The 22,411-nt window shown below is 37.1% G+C and overlaps 1 protein-coding gene across 1 annotated transcript in view; it reads left to right on the top strand.

Moving 5' to 3' along the window:
* Positions 1 to 1,591: 1,591 nt before the first annotated feature.
* Positions 1,592 to 22,411, top strand: part of LOC117713937 (contactin-associated protein-like 3) — a 149,104-nt gene continuing 128,284 nt past the window's right edge. The window contains exons 1-2 of the mRNA XM_034510488.2: positions 1,592 to 1,803; positions 14,069 to 14,179. Of these exons, the coding sequence (XP_034366379.1) occupies positions 1,698 to 1,803; positions 14,069 to 14,179 (217 nt within the window). The 5' untranslated portion in view covers positions 1,592 to 1,697. The remainder of the gene's footprint in view (positions 1,804 to 14,068; positions 14,180 to 22,411) is intronic.

Consider the following 22,411-nt stretch of genomic DNA (forward strand, 5'->3'; position numbering starts at 1 on the left):
AGGCAATGGTACTTTGCATAGTTACTCTCAGATAATTCTCACAAAATATTCAGAAAATAAAATTACTTTCATTTTAAAGACATGGAAGGAAAGTGATTTCTGAGCCGAAATGTTTTTCCAAGTGTCTCAGCTGTTACAATATAAAGCTGATCTACACAGAGTCTTAGCCTTTATTTTCTTCATTTGCAAATCATCTGAGTGGTTTCTGTCTTGTATCTTTACTAATCCAATAGTACATTTGAAATTTTATATTAAGATCACATTCCATTGCTTAGAAAAATATTCTAAAAATAATTCTAGGAGATGTAACACATTTTTGGAGTAGAATTCTTTTTTAGGATTTAAAGTGCCACTGGATCGGCAGACAAAAGTGGCTACAGTTTTAGGCATTCCACTATAATCTTTAGAACTGAAAACTGAAGGACTATAAATTCTTACATATGTTGGAATACACTTAGTATATTGCATTTTTTTTTCTTCTAGAAATAGTTTCTTCATTTCCAGGAACATTACTTCCAGACCAGAATTTATAGAGTATATTTGTCATAATGTTCAAGCAGCTTTATATAATAAATTCAAACTGTAAATATTTACAAGATCATCATGCCATAAAAAGTAATATGTGAGTAAAATCCTATTAAAAGGATGAGACACAGGGCCCACCATTCAAGGAGGGAAATGCCCAAGTCAGAGTAAACTCTCTTAAGTTTTAACAAGTAACTTTCAAGTGTCATGACATTTTTATACAAGTTTCTGTGTGTGCATGTTTGTGTGTGTGTGTATGTGTGTGTGTGTGTGTGTGTGTGCGCACTTACCTTACCTTTACCACTTAAATTACTGGAGGACCTGACCAAGATGAAGGTAGTAAGGTATCTGCCTTAAGTTGAAAACTTCAAGAGACATTTAGAAATCCAGATTAATAATATTTTAATGCATTGTTGGCAAAGATTAAATTTAATGGAAAAAAATGGTGCAGGGGCAGGTGCTTAGGCATCATGGACAACACAACAAAACCCTGTTAAAGAACAACTGAGTCTCATCAGCCCTGCCTACCAACAGCCTGACCCATAGGGAGCTTTCAGACAGAGTGTGTGTGCTTCTGTATGCATCCATCTTTGGAGTCCTTTCTGGCCCAACGTTTTTGAGTTTTCCTTAGATGCACTCCTAGCAGTCCATTACCGAGGTGATAACACCCGAACTTTACAAACAGCTGCCCTAATATGGCAGTTTGGGGGGGGGGTCCAAAAATGAGTCAGGTGATCCCCAGAGTCCAGTGCCTACATCCAGGTAAGAGAGGCAACTGCATGTATGAGCTGAGGAGAGCTACAAAAACAGTGGGCATAGGCTCCTATATCCTCTCAGACTAGCATTTGATATCTGCCACCTTCAGGGGCTTAAGTTGGGAGAGCCAGGGCTCTTACCTCTGGGATAGGTAAGGAGCCACATAGCCAGGAGCTGGAGAGCCTATCATCGCAAGGTGGCGGTCCCTACACACGCAGCAGCGCGGGAACCGCGGGAGTATTTGCAGCTGGAGCAGAGGCTCTGGCTTCTGCGTGGCCAGAGGGGGGCTGGCAGCGTGTGAGTTACAATAGAAAAGCCGGCAAGCAGGGAAGACTATCAGAAGCCAGGCAGGACACTGGAGCCACCCACTAAAGCAGCTACCGCTCTCTTTTGATATTCCGGAGCCCAAAGAGATCATGGCCTGGGTCAAAGGAACATTGCTGAATGTTTTACTGCTGCTGCTGCTGCGGCTGCTGCTGCTGTCTGCTCAGACCCTGCCCCTAGTAGCAGCGGGAGATCCACGTAAGTACAGCAAAATGCTTAAAACTTGCTCTAGGCTATCTGGAAAACTTTGCATTTAATTCCTGGTCTAATTTGGACCAGAATAGCAGAGCGTAGGCCTGGTGAAAATAAAGAACCTTTCAAATAAACCCTATTCAGTTGCAACCTGAAAAACTAAAATTTATTTACAATAGACTTTCATCTTTGGGGAGGGTCTAAAATACATAATGCATATTTGAATTTATTTATATATCTGAATAACCATTAAAGGAGTGAATGTTTCATAAAAACAGAAAGAACAGTGTTGTTAGGAATTAATTGGCCAGCACTATCATTTATTCCCTTTGAGGAATGGAATAATTTCCAGGAATTAAGTCCATCAGAGAAATGACTGGCAGGCATTACATCATCCTGCATCAGTTTAGCTGCTACTAGCTTACAGTTTTGCAGACCTTGGCAGCTTCAGAGTTAAGATGCTAATTAAATACTGCAAGGATGGAGCATCTATAGACCAGCCTAAATTTTATAGGCCTAATTGGCACCCTGGTCAAATGGCTCAGGGGAAAAAAAAAACATGTGGATATTCCCTTCACAGACAATTTGTTTCTAATAGTAAAAGTTATTGTTTAAAGACAAAACTTTGCTAGTCATTCTCTACATGCCAACAGTAACATTTAAAAATTTTGTCATTGAGTGCTGTGTTTCTGATTTGGCAAAAATCTAGTATGCTTTTATTTGTAGAATGGTCGGTATTCTAGTGGAATAATGATACTCCAGATAGTTCAGAAAAACCCAATACTTTTATTTTTATCTTTCATGAAAATGTAAAAATATGCTTCAATTAAAATTATACTTATTTAATTCAGCTATGAGTTTAGAATTTTAAAAATACATTCCTCCTTGAATTAAAAATAACCCTTTAAAAGTAAGTTGTTTTTTTTTTCTTTGACAGTCCCATGCATGCATACAATGCACTCTGGCTCCTCTCCCCACAGAAACCTTACATGACATTCTGACAATGACCCCACCCCCATCCCTTTCCTACTGGTCCCTTTTCCAGATTCATCACTTTAGGTTTGGTTTTGATGCCCACTTAGTTTAACCATGACTATCCATGTTACCTCCTGATTGGAACTATTAATATTTTCCCACTCTGCATTCACTCCTTTCAGTTCAAATCCCATCAAGTCAGCCAATAACAGCTAGTTGTCATATTTAGAAATACAGATCTCTGAAGGGCAGGATCCCTTGGAGACAGCTCTCAGGGGTCACCTCAACCTTCTTCATGAAGTCTGCCATACTCTAGAGTTCTTCATGCCCCAAATCCTCAAGCTGGGGCAATGCCCACATCTGATAGTGCAGTCCCTGTATTGAACACCTATGCTCATGACTTTCTCATCCATCGGTCTTATTAATTTACAAAACTTATCCCACCTTTGTATAGATTTTTTTTTAAAGTTAAAAGTTTAATTTTATTTTATGGGAAGGTTTTGTTAATAAAATGCAGACAATTAGAACCAAATTTGATGGGTCTTATGACAGGGCATGTGAAGAAGAAATGAAGCACTTGTAAGGAGAAAAAATATAATAAAGTAATTCAACAATCAGCTAGTAAAACACATAGTGATAAATAGCTAGAGGTCACTTTTACAAGAAGCCTTCTGGGAAGGGTAGGAAGCATCTGAGATGAACCCTGTTGAACACTTAGATATATGTTCAAATGATCTTACCAGTGAACTGGCTAATCCTGGTTAGCACTGGGTAACACTGAAATTTTCAGTGCTAATGTGAAATTTCCTTTTTCGATTGACCAACTTTTAGTATTTCCATATTCAATACATATTTATTTATTCTAAATTTTCTTTTGGACTGAATAATTCTTCTAGATTAAACTATATAATATCCAAGAGACCATCTTGAGTACCAGTAAACAGAAAAAAAAGTCAATATAGACATTTGAAAACTTCTTTTCTGTGTAGACAATATGACTTGTTCACACTTGTGTTCACCTGGCTTTCCAGAAGCATCCATCAGGATATTCCATGGTTAATGACATGAAATGGAATCATGAGAAGATTTTAGGGATTCTTTGCATTTTATTTGAAGGTTAGTTGAACTGACAAGCAAGGAAATCTTATGTTTGGAAGATATTACCTATAGAGAACTGGTCTTATCTTCATTCTAAATAATTCTTTTCTTTCATTTCTTATCTGTTTTTTATTGTTGTTTGATGCCTATTCTGAATTTTCCTGCATCACACTCTATCTTTCTGATGATGAAATACCTAGAGAAAACTTCATTCTTTGTACTTTATGGTAGTTCCTGATAAGAAAAAAATACCGTGAGAGTCTCGAAATTTTCTTCAGAAAATGGATTTGTTTACAGAATTTGAAGAACAGGCTCTTAGTTAAAATTTTGTTTTTTATATGTGTGGTTTCCTCTAGTCTTCATTCTTTCACTTGCTACTAGGAATATGAAGTAAATCCTGGCTTCATCTCTCCTTACTGTGACTATCTCTGTGTTGGTATCATTTCTCTCTTCACACCAGGATCCTATTCAGTCACTTCATACCTAGGAGTCAATGAAAGGTCACTTATTGCCCATATATTACCTAAAGAGAATAGAAAGAGTAATGAAAAGAATTCAGCTCTGCGTGCCAAACCTAAAAAATATATAGCAAAATAGTTGAGTGCACTGAGCAGAGATGCTGAGTGACAGAAATCATTGTGAATTATTTTTTTTAATGGTTTCGTAGCTTGAGACAGAGTAACTTTTCTGTGGGTTGTTTAGTCATTGCTTAGCTAAACTAAATTGTTCCTTTTCTTTTTTTCTAAATAATTTTGTTTCTCAAGATCATATGCCAGTCTGGGAAAAGAAGGACAAATGAGGCACAGCGTGCCCTGTTTAAAGAGAAATTCACTTATGACATGATATGAGGGTGCATGTCAGGAAAATTGCCCACTATAGTATAGAAACAATAATTTTAGCAGAGGCTTAAATTTTGATGTTTTAATACTATCATTCCTAAAATTATTTTGCTAATGATTAATAGACTTAGTTTAATATTAAATTGTATTTGTCTTAGGGTTTTTTTTTCCCTGCCATAGTAAAATGTCCTGACAAGAACAATTTAAGAGAGAGGGTTTCTTTTGTCTCCCAGTTCACAGGTGTAATCCCTCTGTGATGGTTTGTATACGCTTAGCCTAGGGAGTGATATTATTTGGAAGTATGGCCTTGTTGGAACAGATGTGGCCTTGTTGGAGTAGGTGTGTTACTATGGGCTTGGCCTTTAATACACTAGTCCTAGCTGCCTGGAAGCCAGTATTCTGCTAGCAGCCTTCAAATGAAAATGTAGAGCCCTTAGCTCTGCCCTCACCATGCCTGCCTGGATGATGCCATGTTTCTGCCTTGATGATAATGGACTGAACCTCTGAACCTATAAGTCAGCCCCAATTAAATGGTGTCCTTATAAGAGTTGCCTTGGCCATGGTTTCTGTTTGCAGCAGTAAAACCCTAACTACGACACCCTCATAGAGAAGAAATGAAGGCAGCAGGGGCTCAAAGCAGATAGTCCCATTAGGAACACAATCAGGAAAAGAGAGCGATTAATGCTGGTGCTCAGTTCGGTTTTTTCCATTTTATACATTCCAAGATTCCCATGTAAGGAATGTTCCCACCTGCAGCAGTAATGGGAACATGAGGCAGTACCTCTATGAAGTGAGTTGCCAGAGGTAGAGTGAGGAACGTCGTTCTAGACTGAAGGTGAAGAATGCACCAAGAAAAAAAATTCTGGGCATGATGCCATGTTGGAGATACTTATTCTGTGAAGGATGTTGTCAGGAGCTAGTGAAACTGGAACTATAGCCAACATGACTGTGATGGTTGATTGTGGTTCAGTAGAATATCTGTTGTAGATGTTCACCGAAGTGTTCAGGAGTAATGAGTATGTGAGAACAATGTTTCTGTCTTCTGTGTGATTTGAGATTGTTGGAAATTGTGTGCTTTTTTGGTTAAAAACATGTAAGACAGAATTTAAAGGAATTATGATGCACCAGAATTACTTCAATATAATCAAATTCAACAAATTTAGTGCTGAAGAGATATCTCAGAAGTTATGAGAGTGTACTGCTCTTATAAAGGAACTGAGTTTGGGACCCAGAACCCATATTGGGTAACTTACAAGCCCTTTTAGATCCATCATTTCTAGTCTCCTTGTACCAATGAGGTGTGGTGTTTAGAAACATCAGATTATAATATCATTGTGTTTCTGCCAAATCTGTTCTATCACTGTATAAAATAATTTCTTTTCCATTTAACATGTTTAAGCATAAGATAGTTTCTAAAATGATTTAATATATTTGCTAATTATGGTATGATAGCACACAAAAAAAAATGTGTGAAAGGCATTACATATGACCATGGTCTAAACTGGATTTCAGTGGGTATACATTGCTAAAGAATGGAGGATTAACTTAGTTTGATTAAAATTCCATGATAAAATGAATTTTCTGGTAATAAAGGTGGAAAAATTTCCTAGAACAGGGCTAAAAAAAAGTACTAGTTTCTGTACTAGTTATGATCACCTTTATAATAACATGGAGAGTGATTGAATCCATCTAACAATTGACACTTTGAAATATTTTCAATATTATAAGTATAGAATGCAATGTCACATGGAAAAATAAACATGTATATACTATCACAAAACTGTCTTTTCCTGTGTGGATATGATTCTTGTGCTAATTTGAACTGATTTGCACATAGAAAATGTTTGCACCTAATTAAGAAAGCCTTGCAGCCTCTGAAATTTTAAAGCACAGCTTATTACAAAGCCTAAAATTTGCAAACACTAAAAAAAAATTAGAAAAAGTTTCAGATTTTCCAATAGAAAAAGATATTGTTTAGCTTTAAGAAAACTAACCAATTTACTTCCTTCTGTTCTCATTGTCTGTTAACAACTTTAAGAGCCCAAATGATCTTCTAAAATTATGGTAAGACTATAAAAGCACCACATAGATTTTCAGATAGTACTACCAACAATGTGATAGTGATTTGCTATATTCATGCATAAAAATCAGCATAAGATGCTTATTAATAAAACTTGCCCTTTTCAAATTTTATTTCAATGTGACAATGAAGTATACTGAATAAATACCACTTTTTTTCCACTGGAAACAACAAATAAAATTTGTAAAAAAGAATGATTACATGCATTGGCAAACAATTTTCTTAGGGAATCTCTAAATGTTTTTTCACACTTTGGGAATGAGACACCATCTTTTCAAGGGCGTTTGCAGAACACACAGCAAAGGGCATGTGGTACTTCCTGATGACTTACAAAACAGTTTCCTCCACTCAGGGCTCCTTTCATTGCAACCCACTATGTGTAGTTGACCTTAGATACTTTGTGGGAGAGAAAACAAGTATAGAGGGGAACGGAAAAAGCCCCCTGTACAAAGTCAGAAATCTGAAAGGGGGTGACATCATTAGACTACTTACCGCTGATTAGGGAATTAGGGGCCTCAAGTTCCTTGGGGCAAGTTTGATTTTTGCTGACAGCATATCTAATTTTTCTCGTTTCTTCTTAGTGCGAGACTACTTTAACAAACCACCACCAATTCACCTGAATGACACCAACCACCAACCATGTCTATTGGGGCTCTAGCATTTATATACCCTCTGAAAAGTTCCTAGAATTCCAAATATCCCTTAATTGCAGAAACTACCTGCAGCTGACAAAACCACTCCTCTAATAGAGTGTGAGGCAAATCAAAGTCAGTTGCTGTAGACAGTCCAAAGTATCCCCATATCCCCACATCTGGGATTAAAATGAAAACATATTCTTATAATATTTCTGTATTTTTAAAAAAAGAAACCAAAATTCCAAAATTCTCACTTTATCTGTGTGTACAGATGTCCATGCATACCTATCTGCTATCCCCCTTGGGACTTGGAAACAACGGAATTCATGCAGACATGCTGATGCTCACAGTGTTTGCTCTGCTGTGATGAATAAGGTCCTTTTCTTTGACCCAGGAGTCTTTTACTGATATTTAGGAAACTGACAGGCTGAGTGTTTAGCTTCTAATTAGGAAGAGATAGCAAAGATTTCTTTCTTTCTTTCTTTTTTAACAGTACTTGACAACGACTTGTCTGTGAAATGATCTGCTTTGTGGCTATAATTGTAACATGAAGTAGGAACTAGTGAAGAGCTACTACCTATATATTAGCAAATGATTTATACAGTAAACGACATTTGTTGTTTCAAGTATTACAGCTGATGCTGTCTTGAGAAGAGGCAAGCAATTCTCCTATTTAATGCTATGCATTTCACCCAGTTTCCTTCAGATAAAATCCTGATATGACAAAGTTCATCTAATTAGAAACTAAAGTTGTTTATCAAGTTTGGGTGTGGTGTATGTATATGTGTGGTGTGGTGTGTGTGTGGTATGATGTATGTGTGGTATGTAGGAGGGATGGTGTGCCCACATGTACACAGTATGTGGGGAGATGGTGTGTTTGTGTGCACGCTCATGTGTCTCTCTGTGTGTTATATGTATGTTCGTGGGGTGAAGTAGAAGGTTGGTGTGTATATCCATGTGTCAGGGGGTGGTGTGTGTGTGTATATATAGCTTGTGCACATAGCACACTGTGCAGATGTGCTTTTCTTCTTTGCTTCCTGTAGCATCTATATGTTTGAGTTTACTGAAGTACTTTAAAATGTCAGCCATATTCACTTGTGAAAAATCTGTTGTCCTAATTAGAGCTTTTCCGGAATGCTTAGCTTGTGAGGGACATATGTGCAGGTAGTCTATTCTGGAAAGTTAACTCTTAAAAGAGGAGTGAGGGCTACGAAAAAAGGAGGATAGAGATGCTAGTGGGTATTTTCAGATATCCTAGGATGTATCAAACAAGAGAGAATGTGTTTTTTGGAATCTAAAAAGTGCCACTATGTTGCACTAGTGAGGACATGAGTAGCTGAGCCTTAAATCAAAGGTGAATCAAGAAGACATGAGCCAAGGTTCAGAAGGTGACTTACCCAGTGTTATATATAGTCTATGTCTTTGTTTTCAGAGTGTATACTCATTCAATATTATCATACTTACATTTCATGAATAGACTTTTTCAATATTCAAGGTCCTAAGAAAAGCAAACCAGAATCTTCATAGCTCATCTCTTTATTGTTTTCTGCATTATGAATTCTCCTTCGCATTCATCCTGCTCTACAACAATTTTCCCTCAGTCAGACAGCAAGTTCCCTTCAGGAGTAATGTCATTTTTCATCTGTTCCTCCCTACCTGTTGCTTGATATGGATCCCTGGGAATGAGGTGTTTCTTCTATTTTTCAAGGCATAACTCATTTTGTGTGAAACATATTTCAGCATTTTAGCATGTGTACATGAAAGAATGTTGGGATCTTGAGTGTAACAAAGACTTTCTTGTCTCCAGTATTTAATTTATAGGCTATGGTGCCTGACATTTATCATCACCAAAGTTTTCACTGACTCAGTGCCTACAGGTCCTTTGTTTTGGGAATCTGAAGAACCAATTTTATAGACAATGAAGGGTGAGGTTAGAAGAGGGCTTAAGTCAGAGAAAAGCTTAAAGGAGGAGTATGGTAAAGAGAACTTAATTCTTGGAAGGGTCTCAGGAGAGAGTTGTCATTTAGCTAAATGACTAGAATCTTTTTATATGATTTATTGTAGAAAAAGTAGAAAGAACAAAAGAATTTTTACTGATATTGGTTAATTATTTGGGTATTTCATGGGCTAAGCCAGTGGGAATCCACATGCTCTTATCCCCTTGGTTCAACCAAGGGGCTCCATAGCAGCCAGTGAGAGACTGCTAAGACTGGCCTTGTTCTCTCAGAGCTCTATCCTTCCTCTTCTCTGGTTAGCTTGGCTATTTCATAGTCTTCTTTAGTGTTCCTGACTTCATTTTAAGCCTAATGTACCTTTTAACCCTTCCATCTGTTTGTATCCTAATGGCTTCAGAGTGGAGCTGGAAGCTGGATTTGAGCCCTAACATAACAAGTGTTGAGGAATAAGTAGCAGAGTGAGCCAGGACATTGTAACACAATGTAACCTTGAGCCTTTTCACACAGGCTCTTTGCTCCCTTAAATAGCAACTCTGAGACTTCTTATTTATTAATAAATGTATAGCCATAAGCTTTGGCTTGTTCTCTGACTAGCTCATAACTCAATTACCCTTTTATTCTAACCTGAGTTTGGATAGATGGCTTTTCTTCTCCTTGTCTTCTTATGTGTGTCCCCTCAGTGTTCTGGGGTGAATCTCCCACATCCCCATTTCCATGTTCTATCTCATAGAATTTTCTCAAATCTGTAGGATGTCCCACCTTCTATGTCCTGCCTTAGCTCATTGGCCATAAGCTTTTTATTGACAGGTGATGTTTATAAAAGATTCTCAAGTATTGAATAAATAACGTGGGTAGAAGCACTCTAATACAAGGTTTCAATGACATTGGATGACTATTTTAACTGGCTTGGACATTTGCATTCAGCAAATGGTGATTTAGCTACTCTGATTAAAGGAGGGAGTTCCTCTGAGAAATACAGGATCTAACTATAATGTAGTGATTTTTTTTTCTGTCGTCATGTGTTAAGACATGTCATTGTCTTAATTTCATTCCATGAAAACTTTTAGGCATTTGAATTTATAGTTTATTTGAACAATGAACATTTTCTTAATCAGGGACTTGGGAGAAAGACTAGTTGACAAGATGTTTGCTAAGCAAGTATAAAGATCAGAGTTCAGAATTTTAGAACCCACATAAAAATCTGGGTGGGCATGGTTACTACCAGTAACCTCCGCACCCAAAAGCCAGAAATAGGGGATCCCTGGAGCAATATCAGCCGATCAACAAGTTCTATATTCAATGAGAGATCCTACCTTAATAAATAAAGAGAAGAGTGATTAGCAACACACACACACGCACACACACACATATGCGCGCACACACATGTGCACACACATACACAATCATTTGCATGTAAGTAAATATGTACACACAATCATACACCATTTTCTCAATTAAATAGTAATTGGAAATGGTTTAGAATTATCCTCGTGCTCCAGTGAGCATAGTTGTAAGCTATATTTGTAATCCAAGAGCAAGAAATGAAATACATGAGGCCCAAAAAGCAGCTGAAAGAGTTGGATGCAGATACTAGCACTCAACTAATGGACAGAAGCCTGGAACCCCTGTGGTTGAACTAGGGAAAAGCTGAAAGAAGCTAAGGAGGAGGGTGGCCCCATGGGAAGACCAGCAGTCTCAATTAACCTGGACATCCCCCCCCCATCCCCCTCCTCTAGATCTCTCAGACACTGAGCCATCAACCTGACAGCATACGCTAGCAGATATGAGGCCCCCAACACATATACAGCAGAGGACTGTCTGATCTGACCTCAGTGAGAAAAAAATGCACCTAATCCTCAAGAGACTTGAGACCCCAGGGAGTGGGAAGGTCTGGTAGAATGGTGGTGGGGGGTTGGGAATCATCATCTTGGAGACCAGTGAGGGTGGGGGAGGAGGAATGGGAGGATGGGGAGTGATTGGGGGGGCAGACCAGGAAAGGGATGAAAACTGGACTGTAAAAAAGGATTAAAGAATAAAAAAATTAAAAAAAAACTGTTGTACTTTAATATTCTTTATATAATTACATTTAATTAGGCAAATTATATGTCTGAGATTTTGCCCTGGATTTTATGTCCATTTTCCCTAGCTCATGTTCTCAACACAGCTGTACTAATTTCATTTCTGTTGCTGAGATAAAATACCCTTGTGGGGGAGCAATTTAGAGGATTAAAGGTCTGTTTTAGCTCCTGATTCTAGATTACAGTTTTTTGCTGCAGGGTAGTCAAAATGATAGAAGCTTGAGACATCTAGTTAAACAATATTCCAGAGCAAAAAAGAAGTGAATAAATGCATGCTTATCTTGCTTGCTTGCTTGCTCTCAGCTGGCTTTTCTACTTTTACACAGTTCAGTACACTTGCCTAGGGAATAACGAGCAGGAGTTTCCCACATGAATTAACTTAATTAATATAATTCCCCTGCATACATGCCCCTAATCTAACCCAATGTTGTTGAGACCCGTACTCTGCCTCAACGCTTTGGGGCTAAGTGCTCTGGTCAAGAGAGAGAATGGGACTCTTGGGGCAGGCGACGAGAAGAATAGAGACAAGACAGGGTGTGATTCTGTCTCAAGTCTCATAACAAGTCTCTCTTTTATCAAGTGTCTTATTAAGTCTCAAGTCTCTTTTATTGAGTCTCTCTTCAAGACTCAAGTCTCTTTTATTGAAGGGAATTCTGAGGTATTTATACGCTTTTGCCACGTGCCTTGCAGGTGTTGATATGACGTAAGCCTTACAGGCGCCTATAGCGTGGATAGCACGTGCACCGTGCGCCTTGCAGGCTTGGATACCACGTGTGCCTTACAGGCATGTATGGCGTAGATAGCACGTGGACAGCAAGTGAACCGCATGCCTTGCAGGCGTGGCTACCACGTGCGCCTTGCAGCTGGGGGCAGTAAACAGCAACACAAAATATATGGGATATCAGAGTGTGCTTCAGCTGTTGTAGGCTATTGAAAACCAAATCTCTTATCAGGGTATATGGTTCTAGATGGCTGCAAAGATAATCTAGCTGCTTTCTGCTAAAAGTCGGCTCCCAACACAATGTAAAAAACAAACAAACAAACAAAAAAAAAAAACCAACCAAACAAAAAAAAAAAAACCCCTCACCTTTCTTTCCAGGTAATTTTAGGTTGTATCAAGTTGACAATTAAAGCTAATCACTACACTAACAAATTACCAGAATAATTCATGGGCCAGCTCTCAGATCTATCTCATTGAGAGTGTTGACATTTTCCCAGGTAATAAAAATATAATTAATTCTGTATGCTAACTTTCTTTCAGAAGTTGTATCAAATTGTTCACAGACACACATACAGATATACAAAGTATATAATTCTGAATCTGATAACTATATATTCAAGGTATAATATTACTCCATCATTAAGACATTTTAATTCATGATAGAAAAATATTATTAAATTAACTGATCAGTAATCACTGTGTAAAATAGGAAAAGATGACTTTCTTATGAGAAAATAAATGGAATGCCTAAAAAGGAAATGGGACTACCCTGAAATACAGAGAAGCTAACTAAAGTACAGATAAAAAAGGCTCCCACAGAGAAACAGTTCCAGCTCCTCTTCCAGTTTGAGGTATGTAAACATCAAAAGCAGAGGGCGAGGGGAGATGATGACCTACATAGATCGATATCAAGGCACGTAATACATCTTAGATATCCTTTAACCAACAAAGCAGTTTTTAAAAACCACAACACAGGCAAATGAAAATTGCTTCAATATGAGAGAGACATGTAAGAGGTGCTCAGACTGAAAAGCAGGGCTACCCTGGGAAGGTAGTGTCCCCAGGTACTGCCTCTGCAGAGGTCTCCAGAGTAAGGCTTTCTAGCTGTCCGTCAGACAGCACCTTGAATGACTTTTGGCCTATAAATGGTAGGGAAGTCTGATTTGAACACAGACTTTCTTGTTTTGGTATAGGGCCACTCTGTACCTGAAAACCCCATGAGTTATGTTTAGTTTAAATTAGTCTCATGTTACTGATGTATTCATATATCTTGTAGAATCAGGAAGAAAATGTAGACCGTGAGGAAATTTTAATGCTAATGGCTGGTGACTCCAGTTTTGCTGTAAATTAAGGTAAAGATTATACAGCCGTATGCATTGGTCAAGGCTAACAGGACTGTATCTGTTTTAAATAACAAATAAATGCATTAGTAATTTCACTCTAAATTATAATAGAACACAGATATTAAAATCTTAGAACACTGAAAGCGTGATGCTTACCCTGCTTACAAATGTGTGTGTTCACATGTGTGTTCAGTGTATGTGTGTATGTGTTCATGTGTGTGCAGGTATTTGTTGGCAACTGTAACACCTTATTTTTTTTGTGACACGATTTCTCACTAAACCTGAAGCCCACAGATTGATCAGTACCATTTTACCATCAGTCCACAGGGGCAATTCTCTTTCTGTTTCCTGAGCTCTGGGATTATAGGCATGTCTTGACACATCTGGCTTTTACGTGGATGCTTAGGCTCTGAACTCAGGTCTTTCTCACACTTAGCAAGCCATTTACTGACTGAGCCATCTCCCCAGCATGCATACTATTTTTTAAGCTATGATGTTCCTAAGCTGTAGCCTCTGTGTTGATATACACTATGTTTTCTCCTGGCAGACAATTGTGATGTTCCTTTGGCTTCTTCTTTGCCCCAGTTATCCTTCAGCAGCTCCTCACAGCTGTCCAGCAGCCATGGCCCTGGCTTTGCAAGACTAAACCGAAGAGATGGTGAGTGTGATTTCTGCTTCATGTTGATCCTTGGTGAATTCTTTTGGATTTTCATTTAATAAAATAACCATAATTAATTAACTCTTTGTAGAAGGAAATAAAATTCCAAATAAGCACATTTATTCACAGTAGAAAGTTTGAGGATGAATTTGGCATGAGAAATTGATCTCTGTGGTCCCCTGGTCTGGCTGACCCCCCATTCCTTAGAACAACCTCCCTCATGACTGCAAGCATTTGAATATTTTAATCTTTCAACATTTTAAGGATTTACTGAAGGTTTCAGCATTACCAATTGTTTTTCTTAAGTTTGCTTTTATCTTTTTTTCCCTACCTTAAATATATATTTCTTATGTGTTTTCCCTCCAGATTATTTAGTTAATTTTATTTGGTCAAGAAAGTTGGAATAAGAACATTTTTAAAAATTATTATATTTTAACTACAATTCTCAGTTTCTCATCATGGATTGATTCTTTTCAGCATACACCAAAAAAAGAATAAGCATATAATATTTTATTCATCCATGGTAGATCTTGTAGTTCTATTTGTAAGCCCATCTCACAAAGGAGCATGTTTTATTTTGCATATGTTTAGATTCAAGTATAGGAAATCAGATGTTAACTTGCTGTATACTGTGGTCTGGATGTGTCCTCTATAGACCCCTTTGTTAAAGGCTTATCACCAACCTGTGGTACCATTGCACAAATATGGAGTTTTTAAGTAGTAGAGCCTCACAGAAAAATGTTAAATAATGAAAGTATTGCTTAAATGTCTCTCACTACTTCCTGGCTACTATAAGATGAGGGATTTCCCCGCCTTATGATCTCATAATGATTTATTGCTTTGCCATGAGCCAAAAGCTAGTTGGGCCAAACAACCATAGACTGAGATTTCTAAACTGTGAGGTAACATAAGTTTTTTCTCTTCTTAAGTCAATTGTCTCATGATTGTGTTACAGTAATAAAAGGATAACATGTTATATAAAAAGTGAACTTTGACACTGACAATGTACAATCCTGGTAAAAGCTAGTATGAGGATTATTTGAGTAAATCCCTAGAGCTCCCTGTAGCCATAGCTTTTCCTGATGTCAAATCAAATTTTGTATTAAAGTTCAGCTCAAGGCTGTGAGGATTCTCTATCACAGGGAATGTTTTTATTCTTATTCTTGTTCAAATTCTTGCAGCTTATATAACACTAAAGCTTGATATCAATCTTAATGAAATTTATTTTCATGTAAATTAAAGAATAGACCTACTTTATTATTTTTATTACTTTAGTTATCTATCAACCAAGTTGATGACAGTTTATTGTTATCATTTTTAATTGTTTTTGATATTGTTCCCTCTATTATGTTAACTTATCCTGTGATATTCAGCAAAGGATGTTCAATTTGGAAGTGATGTATTGGAGGTTGTAGATTATCACTAGAGTTTTAATTAACCATTATTAGATTTACAATGATCTTCAGAAGAATCATTGAACAAGTATTCTGATAATAAATAATAAAACCAACAAATAAATAACCTTATGTCACAGACAAAAAAGCAGTTCTCCAGTGGAGTATAAAGATTGTAGAATTTAAAATACCAGACTGAAAACATATAACCATCAGAATATGAGTTATACAGCATCACATTCTGTCCCCATGTCATGGAATGTACCATGACAGCATCTGTGGCTGTTACTAAAACTCCAGGGTGAAGAATGAGAACAGTGACTAATGAATGAATTTTCATTGACACATTTTTAAGGGACCAACATCTACACATTTTAAGTAACTTTATTCATGCTTCTTGGATACTAAGAAATAGTTCTTTTATTTTGCTAGATGAATACCCAAGTTAACATATCCGTAAATTATTCCTACATATTCTCCTTTCATGTGGAAGACTCAATTTCTTCATCAAAGATTTCCCATGTAATGAACAGAATTGAAAGCTACTATCTGTTAAGGCCTGAATGTAAACTATTCTCTACATGTTCATGTGATTGAATATTTGGTCTCCATCTGGAGGCATTGTTTTGAGAAGTTGTAAAAATTCTGTATTTGTAGCAAGTGTGTGTGAGGGGCTTATAGCCTAACTTCAGTCCCTGCCAGAGCCACTACTTCTTGCTTCATGGCAGAAAGGTAAGCAAAAAGTGCCTCCCACTCTCCAAGTGCCAATTTTGACAGAGCTGTTTCATTGCCATGTCTTCTATGCCATGAATCTGTGAAAAAAAAAAAAAACTGCATCCTTCCTCTGTTAAGTTGCAGGTGTTTAATTGCCATGATTAGAAAAACATCTTTTTTTCTACTTGTATACTTTTTACTTGTGAAAATGAATTACTCTGATTTTGGGTGGATTAGAATGCAGTATTTAAATGACTTTTTCAATGTTTTCAAAGTTTGATATAACTTAAAATTTAATATTTTAACAATAATAAGATGCATGTCTTAGTTAGGGTTTCTATTACCACAATGAAACACCATGACCAAAAAGCAAATTGGGGAGGAATTGGCTTACACTTCAGATCATAATCCATCATTGGAGGAAGTCAGAACAGGAACTAAAACAGGGCTGGAACTGAGAGGCAGGAGCTGAGGTAGAGGCCATGGAAGGATGTTGCCTACTAGGTTGTGTTACATCGATTGCTCAGCCTACTTTTAAATAGAACCCTGGTCTACCAGCCCAGGAATGGCAACTCCCACAAATAGGCTGGGCCCTCCTCTCACTGATCACTAACTGAGAAAATGCCATACAGCTACAGCTCATGGAGGAATTTCCTCAAGCTCCTTCCTCTTTGATGACTCTAGCTTGTGTCAAGTTAAGACACAAAACCAGCCAGTACAATGTATATCCTATTTTAAGCATTTATTGTTCTTATCATTATCATGATGATAATAATTATCATCATCATTGTGTGTGTAATATGTGTGTGCATATGTTCATTCACATGTAGTGACACATATGTGGAGATCAGAGCACAACTTTGGAGTTTGTCTCTCCTTCCACCTTTAAATGAGTCCTGAAGATTGAACTTAGGTCAATAGGCTTATGAAATAAGCACCTTTACCATTTTGCCACCTAAAATGTGGCTTATTTTAAAACAAAAATTTCACATACTTTCATTATTTAAATTTATATTTACTTACATTTTTAATTTTTTGAAACAGGGTCTTTCTATATAGCCCACACAAGTCAGGAACTTTTGATCCCCTCCGTTTCTCTCTCATGCTCCACATAAGTAAAATTAAAAGGTTCAAATACATTGAAAAGCAATATTATGCCTATTGGGTTTTTTGTTTGTTTATTTGTTTTATTATTTTCCACTTCTGAATGCTTATGTTGAAATGGAATTTATTGTCTGGAGTAACTTTGGGCTGTAAAAAAACCAATTAAATAAAATTTTAAAGGAAGAATAAACTAAGATACACAGTGGCAGATTAAAAACATTATGTAGCCTACATATATTTTAAAGATGACTCCAAGGCTGGGGCCTGAACTCAATGATACAGTGTATGTCTCCCATGTATTAGGCTCTGTTTTCTATCACTAGAGTTGCAAAACAAAAGAGAATATCCAATTCTTAAACCTCAAGAGAAAACATTTTTAAAATTATGGTGAAAGTTATTTTTAGTGGCTGTTTCATTGTTGAAAACTGATCAAATTCTTTGATTATTTTAGTATCTGGCAATCATTTCAGATATGCTCCAGGTGATGTCATCATGCTCAAGGAATGTTGAGGCCCACATTCTGCCTCAACACTTTGCCTCAACACTTTTGGGGCTAAGTGCTCTGGTCAAGAGAGAGAGAGGGGCTGCAGGGGCAGGAGACGCGAAGAATGGAGACAAGACAGGGTGTGATTCAGTCTCTTCTATTTTCTCAAGTCTCCCTCAAGTCTCCCCTATTGAAGGGAATTCTGAGGTATTTATATACACAAGTAGGAGAACACAGGTGAAAACATTTTACCACGTGCACCGTACAGCTGAGGTCACTAAACAGCAAAACAAGCTATGTGGGATAAACAATATATTTATCAGAGTGTGCTTCAGCTGTTATAGGCTTTTGACAACCAAGTCTTTCATCAGGGTATATGGTTCCAGATGGCTGCAAAGTTGATCTAGCCGCTTTCTACTAAAGTCGGCTCCCAACAAAGGAAGGGCCAGGTCTTTGTAGAAAAGTAGACTGGTGGATTTTTCTTGATGACTATTTTCTGTTGACCAAACTGTTATGTATAATTACTTAAAAGTTTGTCTTTAGTTATTTGGTTATCTAATAGTTTTCTATTGCTGAAACATTTTGAACTGTTTAAGACTTAAATTATTAATTCTTGTGATAGGTATGACAAAGCTGACAACAACTAACTACAAAAAGATAAAGACAAATTCCTTGTGTTTAAAGGGTGATTTCAACATATGATGCCAGACCTTTGTTGAGCTTCACTGAAATCTTGCCCTATTGGGAAGTACCAAGAAAGAACAGTGGGTGAGGGCTTGGTCCATGGCCAAGAATCAGTTCACATTTCCCCCTTAGCTTTATTATTATTTTTTTCCAGTCTTTATAGACCTCCTCAATCTATGTCCATAGCTCCTCACAGGTATAATATCTTACTTGTTAAGATTGGACTACTTGATTCTACTTGTGGAGATATCAGCTGAAACTGAATAGGGAAAAATACTTTTATACACAGAAGCATGTGGATTTGCTGGTGACTATGTCACAGTAGAGAAAGCTGTTATTTAAAGTAATGAAGTAAGCATGCCATCTCTCCAAGAAACTATACATTTATTGATTTTTATCTCCTAAAATTGAAGGACAGAATTGTAAATTAAGTTTATGCCAAGTATAGAGGGAGTAGGGTACAATAAACCACCACTTACCTGGGCAGGACAAGTGTCTCTTTCACCCACTTGCCTTTACTAGAAGCAATAAAGTTGAAGTTCACATTTGAACATGATCTGATGATAGTTAAAAGCATCTGATTGTGGTTGTAAGAAGCTAATAAATTATGACCAATATGAAGTAGTGATTTATTTCAGGAACCAGTTATCCAGATGTGAATAAGCTAGTTTGTAAGCAATGTGTCTGAGAATGATTATAGGTTTTTAGTGGGTCCCAAATGGCCTGCTGCCCAGCAAGTAAAACCAATGTTTCACCTACCAAATCTCAATATACAAACTCTAAATTTTCCATAGTGGGCACTTTAAACTATGGTTCCATATACAAGCTCCTGGAAACCCTGGATATCCTCACAGTGAGGGCCAGTCATCTGTGTCTGCTAATTTATATCATTATATTTGAAAATTATTGTTATTCCTGTACTTCTGGAATCAGGGTTATGTCTTCTTATTTCTAGACATTCAAACTAGTAACTTTTAGATATTTTCTACCTAGCCTTCTTTGTATCTGTCTTTATCTGATAAAAACATAGCTAGCTCATTCTCCCTTCTGGGTATCCCTGATAAAACACAGCTCTCAAGGAGCTATCCAGTAATTATAATCTCCAGTCTTCTGGTCATGTGCCGAGTTATCCCCTAGTTGTCCATGATGAAGGTGTACATGTCCTGTAGCAAGTTGATAGACAGTTTGGTGACAACTAGTTAGGCCTTGGAAACTTTGTCAATTTATCTTACATCCATCCAGCTATTCTGTCACAATAAAAAGCCCTGGATAGTCAAATGCCAGACCCGAAATGAAGTCTTGTTTGCAGCTCAAGCATTATAAGAAATAAAAGGATGAAAACTTGGGGAAGAAATTATCAACGCTAGAAAATAGGAGTCATTTATATTTTTGTGAAATATTATTCACTGCATCAAACATAGGAGATGAAGTCCCACTGTAGAATTTATAGCTGGTCATCTCAGCAGTTCAGTTGTGCTGCAGGAAAGTTTCATGGAGACACTTTACAGCTCTGAACCTTTAATATATCAGCTCATTCGAAGAGAAACTGAACTGTCACAAATTTTAAGACACTCAAAATTGGTTTGCATTCCTGTACCTTCCATACTGTTTGACTTGAAGATAAATGTAACTAAGTGGCATATTTCTGCAAAAATGAATACTAAAATAAATGAACAAAGCCACAGGACAAGAAACAAGATTTTTATCAGGATTGGAGAAAATGTGTTGATGACTGGGTAAAAGAAAATAGGCATGGAAACCAAACAGTGAATTATGTCAACATCATATGCTTTATTCTGTAATTGTTTATTTATATTTGTGTGTTATATATATGTATGTCATATGTGTATGTGCATGAACATGTGTGTAGAGGCCAAAGATTACTTTCTCTTGTCATAGTCTATCATTTCCTCATTTTTGGTTGTGAGCCTACCCTTTAATGGCTGAGCCATCTCTCCAGCCCCATTCCTTCATTTTTGATACTGAATCTTTCACCAAACCTGAAATTTATCAGGTAGGCTACACTGGCTGGCCAGTGAGGCCCAGTCATCCTCCTGTGTCAGCTTCATCAATACTGGGATTGCAGGCACAGACACAAACTACAATCCCTGGATTTTTGAGTAAAGTGCTGGTGACTGAACTCAGATCTACATGCCTTCATGGCAAATACTTTTATCTTACTGAGTCATCTCCCTAACCTATATCGATTTTTAAAGGATTTTGGGGGACAATAAATGAAAAGCATGTAGCTCCAGGCCTGGTTTCTTCATAATCAGTAATTTACTTCCAGGACATAATTATGAAGTCATCATCACTGGTTTCATTATGCTTTTAATAAAATGGTCTGTATTTTGTTTAGTTCTCAGATACACTCAGAGGTGAACTGGTTTCATCTTTGGAGTTAGCTCTGCCCTTGTGTGCTACAGTTATGTCTGTGTAAAATGAATTTATGAAAAACTTACATCTTATTTTAGGCAATATCAACAGCTAGTAAACTTTATTTTGTGACTATGTTTAAGCTGAAATAGTCATTATGTGTATTGTTTCATGTGCTGACTAGAGACTTACTATTTGTACTGTTCAGGCCCTCTCATGGAGATATTTTTATTAACATATTCAACCCAAGTTTACTTTACTATTATTCAGATTCCCTGCTTCTTATGCTTATAAAGATAAGCCTTTCCAAGATAGGGGAAAGGAACTTTTTTGGGATAGTCTTTCAATCTTACCCTGAGCTATTTTATTTAAAAAAAAAAAATGATAGGCTAGAGTAAATGGAAATTTACGTATTTATTTTTGGTTTTTCCAGACAGGGTTTCTTTGTGTAGCCCTGGCTGTCCTGGAACTCACTCTGTAGACCAGGCTGGCCTCAAACTCAGAAATCCATCTGCCTCTGCCTCCCAAGTGCTGGGATTAAAGGCGTGTGCCACCACTGCCATGCTGGAAATTTATTTTAAGGGAAGAAAATACAAGATCCCTAAAGAATTTTCTCCTCTCCCTTTTTTCATTTACCTTTATTTTGAAGACAGTGTTTTTGGTTTGTTGTTGCTATTGTTGTTTTAATGTTCTCAGAGCAGAAAGGTGTTGTACCACCAGCCCATCAGCTTCTGTCCTCAACTGTGCTTTTGTGTTCTGCTGAAATGAGGCTTCCTCTGGGCTGGAACTTTATTTTGTTTTAAATATTCAGTCTTATGGAAAGCATGTATTTACTCCTGTTAAAATCTTGAAGTTAGAATACCTCTGAGGTTTCCTAGTGGACCTGCTGGGTTATGTGTTTTGTATCTCACAGTGCCACTGTTTTAACATAAAAGAACATATGATGATTTCTTTTAACATAGAAGAACATATGCCTAGAAAGCATTTCCTTGGCTACCTATACACCAAGAAGGGTGTGAGCCTTCTGCAATATAACAAAATATTAGAAATTATAAAGAGAAAATATTTTCTTTGGCTCAGAAGTTTAGAGCCATCACTCCATTATTGATTGGCTCACATCTCCTTTGGCTCTGTAGTGGCATATCCTGATGGAACACCTATTTGAGCAAATCCACTCATCTTATAACTAGGGAAAAAAATCAGAAAGGAGGGACCCAGATCTCCACTCCTTTTCCAGACCTGTGATGAGCTAATGACTTCCCATAATGCCTAACCTCTCAAATGTTCCACCACCTTTTACTAGTACCATCCCAGGGACCAATTAAAACACACAGGGACACTTATGAAAAACTTTGTCACTTTGAGGGATACTTATGAAAAACACAAGAAATACATATAGACCTAAAGAGAGAAAACACATGGTTATTTAATCTTTTAAATCCTTTGAACATGTAATTTCAAACCACATTAAAATGT

This window comes from Arvicanthis niloticus, chromosome 8 (assembly GCF_011762505.2).
Source record: "Arvicanthis niloticus isolate mArvNil1 chromosome 8, mArvNil1.pat.X, whole genome shotgun sequence".
Classification (NCBI taxonomy): domain Eukaryota; kingdom Metazoa; phylum Chordata; class Mammalia; order Rodentia; family Muridae; genus Arvicanthis; species Arvicanthis niloticus.